The following is a 9456-nucleotide window of genomic DNA, read 5'->3' as shown; positions in this document are numbered from 1 at the left end:
CCACCAGCTAAATTCAAAACCATCAAGTATTAACAAAATCGACCTTTCTAAAATATCAAACACTATTCTAACATTTACAAGCCCTTCTTGATTTTCGTACTCTATTGATTTTACAGATTTTCTCAGATCGATCATGGAAGGATCAAACAATTGCCTTTATATGTTTATGTACTAAATGTGCAACTATCTAAAGCTACATTTAGACAGATTGTAATTTCCTATTTTTTTGAGTAAATCTATAATAATAAATATCTACACTTTCTATTTATTTATATTGTCTGTTGAAGAATTTCATTTGTTTAACTCATTTAATTTAATAGAATTTTAATTAACGCAGTAATTAACAGCAATCACCAAATCATCTTTTAATTTGTTTTCGTTCACTATCAAAAATAAATGTTTTTAAGTTACGCATCAATGAGTTTCAATCGGTGCATAAACGGTTCACTCAACAACCGTTCCCACTAACCTTGGAATTGAAACAGTCTTTTATAGAACATTAACGCTACAATCTACATGCATCTCTCTGATTTGCGAGATAAGTTTTAGCTGTTACAAAAAGAAAATAAAATGCATTTATTGTTTGTGATTACACTTTTCGCTGGAAGTTCATCAGCGGCTAACATTTTATTTTTAACATTACTCGGCGCGCCAAGTCATCATATATGGAATGAAGCCATAATAGGGCAATTATTGAAAAATGGGCATAATATAACATTATTAGGACATGATAAACCCAAGATTATATCATCTAATTATACTGTGATGTATATTGATGGTGAGTATATTTTTTTATTAAATATTTTCTCTTTAACCTTTCTTATCTTATAAAAAAGTACATTAACCACTTTAAATTGTGATAAGAAATATAATTTATAGATCCTTACAAAGATTACACATTTGACGTACTCGAATATTCAAAATTAAGCCCAAGCAAACAAATCGCATTAGAATGGGATTACCAATATTACCACTGCGAATTAGATTTATCATCGGATATACCAAAAAAACTCAACGATTACCCTCAAAATCATTTCGATTTAATCGTTTTTGATGTAGGAGGAGGCCAATGTCTTTATCCGTTAATTGATTACTTTAAATCCGCAAAAACGATTGCTGTTTCACCATTTGGGACTCCACCTTCAATAAGTGATACGATGGGGTATCAAGTCCCATCTTATGTCCCTAATTACAGCGTTCAATACGGAAGTAACATGGATTTTAAAACGAAAATTTACAACTTTTTCTTACAAACCTATGAATTTACTTTAAAACATTATTATTTAAATAAAATGTCGAAGAAATCCCAAGAAGTTTATGGAAAAAATATAAGAAATTTCTACGAAATTGAATTAGATTTCGATATATTATTAACCAATAACGATCCGATTTTGGATTACCCCCAACCTTTTCCCCCGAATATTATTCCAGTTGGAGGGTTACAAACGAAAAGACCGAAAACGATAAACAAAGAGATTGAAAGTATTTTAGATAGTGCTAAAGATGGGGTCATTTATTTTTCGATGGGGAGCATAATGAAATCGCAATTTATGAGTAACGAGATTAAAGAAGCTTTCGTGGATGTTTTTGGTAAATTGAAACAAACCGTTTTGTGGAAGTTTGAAGTCGAGGGGTTAAAGGTCCCGAAAAACGTTATCATTCAAAAGTGGTTCCCTCAAAATGAAATTTTGGGTAAGATAATTTAATTACATTTATTAATATCGAATTTAAATCGAATTTTTAGCCCATAAAAACGTAAAACTTTTTATATCTCATTGCGGTGGATTGAGCACTCAAGAAGCTATTTACCACGGAGTACCCGTTCTTGGAATTCCAATCGTTATCGATCAACATAATAATGCTGCTAAAGTTGCAAGTAAAGGAGGGGGACTTACTTTGAATTATTATGATATATCTAAAGATACATTATTTTCTGCTATTAGTGAAATTTTGAATAATCCAAGGTAATTATTAATTCTGTGTATATAAATATGAAGGCTTTCACGAACTAACAGTAGACCTAGAACTAGAAAATTGTGATTCGGCATCCCCTTCGGCCGGATATCCGGTATATCTATCCGGCCATTATGGTTATAATTTCTGGTGCATTTCTGAAAAATTTGTCGATCATTTCAAAAATTTATTTCTCAAGAACTGAAAGTGATTTTTGAAAACGGCTTTTTACATTAAAAAGAGGATGCTTTAATTCATAATTGGTGATATTTCCACAAGGATCCTGCAAGAAATGAATTTTATAGCGAATTGTGAAAGTTATCGATGAAAATTGCAACATCGAAAATTTTATCAAAACTTTAAATATTGTTTTCTCAAAAACTAAAAGTTATTTTTCAAAACGGGTTGATTTATTGGAAAGAGGACACTTTCATTAACACTTTGGAATTTTCATACTCATATTCCAAGAACTGGATTTTATACCAATTTTTAAAACTTAATCGGCGACAATTTAAAAATTCGAAAAATTTGTCGATCATTTCAAAAATTTATTTCTCAAAAACTAAAAGTGATTTTTCAAAACGTTTTTTTGCATTAGAAAGAAGATACTTTAATTAATAATTGGTGATATTTCCACAAGGATCCTTCAAGAAATTAATTTTATAGCGAATTTTGCAAGTTATCTACGAAAATTGCAACGTCGAAAATGTTATCAAAACATCAAAAATTGTTTTCTCGAAAACTAAAAGTTATTTTTCAAAACGGGTTGGTTCATTAGAAAGAGAACACTTTTATTAACACTTTGGGAAATTTTCATACTCATATTCCAAGAATTGGATTTTATACGAATTTTTAAAACTTAATCGGCGAAAATTTAAAAATTCGAAAAAATTGTCGATCATTTCAAAAATTTATTTTTCAATAACTAACAGTGATTTTTTAAAACGGTTTTTTTGCATTAGAAAGAAGATACTTTAATTAATAATTGGTGATATTTCCACAAGGATCCTTCAAGAAATTAATTTTATAGCGAATTTTGCAAGTTATCTACGAAAATTGCAACGTCGAAAATGTTATCAAAAAACATCAAATATTGCTTTCTCGAAAACTAAAAGTTATTTTTCAAAACGGGTTGATTCATTGGAAAGAGGACACTTTTATTAACACTTTGGGAAATCTTCATACTCATATTCCAAGAACTGGATTTGATACGAATTTTTAAAACCTAATCGGCGAAAATTTAAAAATTCGAAAAAATTTTCGATCATTTCAAAAATTTATTTTTCAAGAACTGAAAGTGATTTTTGAAAACGGCTTGTTATATTAAAAAGAAGATACTTTAATCAACAGTTTGGGAAATTTTCTTACTGATATTCCAAGAACTAGATTTTATACAAATTTTTAAAATTTAATCGACTAAAATTGCAAAATTCGAAAAATTGACGATTATTTCAAAAATTTATTTCTCAAGAACTAAAAGTGATTTTTCAAAACGGCTTTTTGCATAAAAAAGAGTATACTTTAATTCATAATTGACGATATTTCCACAAGGATCCTTCAAGAAATTAATTTTATAGCGAATTTTGGAAGTTATCAATGAAAATTGCAACATCGAAAATTTTATCAAAACTTCAAATATTGTTTTCTCAAAAACTAAGTTATTTTTCAAAACGGGTTGGTTCATTGAAAAGAGGACACTTTTATTAACTCTTTGGGAAATCTTCATACTCATATTCCAAGAACTAGATTTTATACGAATTTTTAAAACTTAATCGGCGAAAATTAAAAAATTCGAAAAAAATTGTCGATCATTTGAAAAATTTATTTCTCAAGAACTGAAAGTGATTTATGAAAACGGCTTTTTACATAAAAAAGAGGATACTTTAATTCATAATTGGTGATATTTCCACAAGGATCCTTCAAGAAATTAATTTTATAGCGAATTTTGAAAGTTATCGATGAAAATTGCAATATTGTAAATTTTATCAAACCTTGAAATATTGTTTTCTCAAAAACTAAAAGTTATTTTTCAAAACGGGTTGGTTCATTGGAAAGAGGACACTTTTATTAACACTTTGGAACATTTTCATACTCATATTCCAACAACTGGATTTTATACGAATTTTTAAAGCTTAATCGGCGAAAATTTAAAAATTCGAAAAAATTTTCGATCATTTCAAAAATTTATTTCTTAAGAACTGAAAGTAATTTTTCAAAACGGCTTTTTGCATTAACAGCGACAGTTCTGTTAGTTTTGAATGTGATGATGAATTACAAGCGAAGAGAAAAAACTAGATTAAATTGCAACAAGAAATTTTGTATATCTTATTGGGATTGTTGCAATGAGGTTGCTAATGACAAACTTGATATAAATAAAGTTGTATTCAATGAAAAAACTCCTATTGGGGTTGAAGTTGATTATTATCTGCAGTGTCCAACACCTAAAAGAGATACTAATTCCTGTGAATGGTGGAGTACTAATAGGTTTTTAATATCCGGTCAAAGTCGGATATTTGGTAATGGATATTTGATAGTGCTAGTGCAGTATTAGAACTAACACTAGACCGGATCGCTAACACTAGAGACGGCTAAACCCGAATGAAAATAAGTTGACCAGAAAATCTTCTAATAAACTTTTTCCATATTCTAAGACCAAATACATACAAGAGTTGAATTTGACCTATTGTCCTTGCAGGTATAGATTCAGGTAACTCTGATAGAGTTACTTCACTAAAAATTTCAAAATTTCAGGGCAGTAGCCACTCCAAGAATCCAATAATAGTAATGATTTGGGATCGGTGTTTGAGAAATACACATTTAGTAGCCAATTTTTCATATGGACAGAAGTTAATTTACCAGACTTTGATGCCAAAATGAATATATTATCTGCTTTCAACATTGTATTTAGAAAACAACAATTCATTCTGAAAACAGTCTATTTTTCAACATTGGTGAAAAAAGTAGTTTTCTATCTGCATGGAAGTCGATGACACCAACTGTACCACACTTTCCACGGTTTTAACCCCTAAATCGTTATTATCGTCCTTGGTGAGATTTGGCCACTCTATCTACTCTACATCCAGCTTCTTTATGTCGTTGGATATATCGTTTATCCATCTCATTCTAGGTATACCCTATTTCTTGACATATCTGGTTTGCTCGCAAATACCTTCTTTGCTTTCTTGGTTTCCATCTTATTCTTTGAGCTTCAGGAAACCTAACAATGTTTTCTGCTTCAATAAGGTTGTTTAATTCTTCATTAAAACAACGTAACATCTCGTCTTGGTAACATTTTTCTTTCAAATATCTTTAGCCTATTCTCATCTTTTATTGTAAATGGCCAGACTTCGCTTCCATATGTGATGAAGTAACGTGCATTTGCAGCTCTTTCTGAGTAAAATGTCCAGATACCTAATGCATTCCACACCTTCAACGTTGTACTCAGCAACAGTTCAGTTTTGCGGAGTTCTTCTATTTTCATCTCTGGACATTCTTATGCATTTGGCTTTTCTCTACTAATTTTTATGTCGATTATGTTTCTACCATAGTGTATAGAGAGCAGGCCATTATTACTATGTCATCTGAGTATCCAATCATTTGAGATGCCTTATTGAATACCTGCCTCCGTTTTCTAGATCACCAATTGCATATTGCAAGGCTAGATTGAATTTCCCTTGCACTATTAATTTTGCTTTAGATTCGTACATTGTCATCATTTCCAAGCTGACGATTTTCTTTGGAATACCTTTACATTCTCGTCTTTGTTATTTCTTTGCATTCCAAGCTTCCTTAGGAGTGTTCCACACTTTATAACGACTCGATTATCAATACATACATTTATACTGATGAACATCATCCAATATAAAGAAAGTTTCTAGTTCTACGTCCAGTGTTAGTTCTAGTTTTAGTTCAATCTTTTTTATTATTATTTCAAATTTTATTTTTTTTGTAGTTATAACAACGAAATGAAACGATTATCAACATTATTTAAAGACCAACAAAACCATCCATTAGATAGAGCAATATTTTGGATTGAATATATGTTGAGGAATAAAAAAACGTATAAAGGAGATTTAAATCATCGTTCTAGATACATGAAATATCACGAAATTTACAGCATTCAAATCATGATTTTTGTGATTTTATTTATTTCGGCATCATTCGTTTTATGCGGATTAAAACGTTTAATTAATAAATGTAAATCAACTAAAGTAGATAAGAAAAAGAAAAATAATTAATCGTTAGGTATGTTTGGTTGCATAACTTTATAAGAAATATTTTTTTAAACAATTTTAAATCAATATTTAATCACTTTTTAATTATATTATAACGTAATAATAAAGTTTCGTTTAATTATTTTTTGTGTTTAGAGAAAGTCTCCTCCATGAATAATTTCTGTTTATCTCGTTTTATCAGTGAGTTTATCAGCGCCTACACACAACCTTGTCTCTATGGTTAAGGTTTACCTCGTTAAATTATTTCCGCTGAAAGTTAAAATTAGTGCTCGAAAATGTGTGGAGAAAATTCGTTGTTTCGCAAAAAAAATTAAGTACTATTTAATTCCGAAAAATTCTCAAAAATGGATTTTCTTAAAGGAAGTTCACTAGACATAGCAATTATAACAATTTTACCAATTTGTGTGATTATGTATGGTATGTACAAAATGTATCTGTTGGTTGTATGTGCTGTGAAGAAAAAAATAAGGAAAAGAAAAGCGAGGAAGGTTGCCAAAATGGATTAGGATGAAAGGTTTTAGATTATTGTGTTAAGAATATTAGAAAATAAATAAATACTCATTGTATTATTTGTATTTATTAAAATGTAAATTTAAATTTATTGTAATTTATAATGAAATTTAATCTGGTTATAATTAAATAAATTGCATTTTATATTTTCTTTTTTATTTACTACCAGTAGGTACTTAGAAATCTTTTGATCAATCATCTTTTGGCAAAAATAAAGATAATAGTGGTAAGATTAATAGTGAGTTTGTCAATGGGATGCTTACCATATTAATATACTTATAGCAATAAATTTGCTAAAACTAGAAAGAAATTATATCATATAAAAACTTGAAAGAATATTAGGGAATACTGTTTATTAGGTAATGCTTTATCTAATCTATCACCGAAAATGACAACTGAAACAATTACTAAGCAAGAAAAACGGAACATTATTGTATAGTGTGATTTTATAGCTATGATTTTATAGTAGGAATCCTCAGGCAAAAGGATAATAACACGATTAGACACACTAAGAGCCATGATGATTTCGAATATATTCAATCGAATATTGTTGTATGTTTATAAAGTGAAAAAACAACTTCGATTAAGCAATTAATGAACTAATTATTATTCAGAATCCTCCATCAAGTACAATAATATCTTTCATTACGGCTAAACTTTATACCGTCATTGTATCTCTGGTCATACTCTGGTACCACGAACCTCAAATAGAGGTTCGTTTTTTCATGTGGCTGAAGTTAGATTCATATTCGAATCTGTACCAGATTCAGATTCATACAATTACAGTTGACCAGACAAGTATTGAACATATCAATTAAAATATCGTTTTCTGAAACTACAGAAGTTGTAGCAATCTGCGACTACCCTGGATAATTCGAATAGACCCTCTAGTATGTTGCATGTCTACCCTCACCCTTAGACTTGCCGTAGGGGCCGAGAGGTTCCTCGTTTTCAATAGCTTACTTAGATATTATTTTCTCAATAACTAGAGACTGCAGCACCCTGGGACTAGTTAGTCTAGATTATTGCATTAGGTCCTCTGGTATCCTTGTAGCCCATCAGCACCCCCAGATTTGCCGTAGGGGCCGAAGGGTGAATTTTTTAATATTACTCGTTTTCAATATCAAATTTAAACTTTATTTTCTCAATAACTAGAGACTGCAGCACCCTGGGACTAGTTTAGATTATTGCATTAGGTCCTCTGGTATCCTTCTAGCCCATCAGCACCCCCAGATTTGCCGTAGGGGCCGAAGGGTGAATTTTTCAATATTCCTCGTTTTCAATAGCAAAGTTAAAAATTATTTTCTCTATTACTAGACACTGCAGCACCCTGGGACTAGTCTAGATTGTTGCATTAGGTCCTCTGGTATCCTTCTAGTCCATCACCACCCCCAGATTTGCCGTAGGAGCCGAAGGGTGAATTTTTCAATATTCCTCGTTTTCACTAGCAAAGTTAAAAATTATTTTTTCAATTACTAGACACTGCAGCACCCTGGGACTAGTCTAGATTATTGCATTAGGTCCTCTGGTATCCTTCTAGCCCATCACCACCCCCAGATTTGCCGTAGGCGCCGAAGAGTGAATTTTTCAATATTCCTCGTTTTCAATAGCAAAGTTAAAAATTATTTTCTCTATTACTAGACACTGCAGCACCCTGGGACTAGTCTAGATTGTTGCATTAGGTCCTCTGGTATCCTTCTAGTCCATCACCACCCCCAGATTTGCCGTAGGAGCCGAAGGGTGAATTTTTCAATATTCCTCGTTTTCACTAGCAAAGTTAAAAATTATTTTTTCAATTACTAGACACTGCAGCACCCTGGGACTAGTCTAGATTATTGCATTAGGTCCTCTGGTATCCTTCTAGCCCATCACCACCCCCAGATTTGCCGTAGGCGCCGAAGAGTGAATTTTTCAATATTCCTCGTTTTCAATAGCAAAGTTAAAAATTATATCCTCAATTGCTGGACACTGCAGCACCCTGGACTAGTCTAAATTATTGCATTAGGTCCTCTGGTATCCTTCTAGCCCATCACCACCCCCAGATTTGCCGTAGGCGCCGAAGAGTAAATTTTTCAATATTCCTCGTTTTCAATAGCAAAGTTAAAAATTATATCCTCAATTACTGGACACTGCAGCACCCTGGACTAGTCTAGATTATTGCATTAGGTCCTCTGGTATCCTTCTAGCACAGTAGCACCTCCAGATTTGCCGTAGGGGCCGAGGGGTGAATTTTTTAATATTCCTCGTTTTCAATATCAAATTTAAACCTTATTTTCTCAATAACTAGAGAATGCAGCACCCTGCGACTAGTCTAGATTATTGCATTAGGTCCTTTGGTATCCTTGTAGCCCATCGGCACCCCCCAGATTTACCGTAGGGGCCGAAGGGTGAATTTTTTAATATTCCTCGTTTTCAATATCAAATTTAAACCTTATTTTCTCAATAACTAGAGACTGCAACACCCTGGAATAATATTATATTTAACAAAATTAAAAAATTTTTCCACAGGTGTAATAAAACAAAAAGTCGTAATGAACAAATAAATATTAAAGGTTGCAAAATGACTAAAGACCACAAATATCCTAAACAAACGGATAGCACAAATTGTGGAATATTTGTTATATATTTTATGAGCGTTATAGGAGAACGTGGCAATATTAATGATCTTTTTTATGTAAATAAACAATTGGATACAGAGGAATACCGGTTTAGGGTACGAACGTACTTATTGGAAAATTCTGAAAATATTAAAAAGTAC

The 9456-nt window shown here is 31.4% G+C and overlaps 1 protein-coding gene across 3 annotated transcripts; it reads left to right on the top strand.

The window, feature by feature from the left end:
- Positions 1-286: 286 nt before the first annotated feature.
- Positions 287-6844, top strand: LOC111418248 (UDP-glucosyltransferase 2-like). Of its 3 annotated transcripts, none has more exons than XM_071198124.1 (5): positions 287-778; positions 880-1692; positions 1745-1964; positions 5906-6198; positions 6370-6844. In XM_071198124.1, the coding sequence occupies exons 1-4, from the start codon at positions 571-573 to the stop codon at positions 6189-6191; spliced, it is 1527 nt and encodes a 508-aa protein (XP_071054225.1). In that variant the 5' UTR covers positions 287-570; the 3' UTR covers positions 6192-6198; positions 6370-6844. The 3 variants fall into 3 exon arrangements, with proteins under 3 accessions (XP_071054225.1, XP_071054224.1, XP_022906519.2); XM_071198123.1 differs by having other exon boundaries at positions 6324-6844; XM_023050751.2 differs by having other exon boundaries at positions 5906-6844.
- The last annotated feature ends 2612 nt before the right edge of the window (positions 6845-9456 follow it).

Source organism: Onthophagus taurus, chromosome 7, assembly GCF_036711975.1.
Source record: "Onthophagus taurus isolate NC chromosome 7, IU_Otau_3.0, whole genome shotgun sequence".
Lineage (NCBI taxonomy): Eukaryota > Metazoa > Arthropoda > Insecta > Coleoptera > Scarabaeidae > Onthophagus > Onthophagus taurus.
Note: the sequence above shows the minus strand (reverse complement) of the source record. Positions and strands in the feature narration are given on the sequence as shown.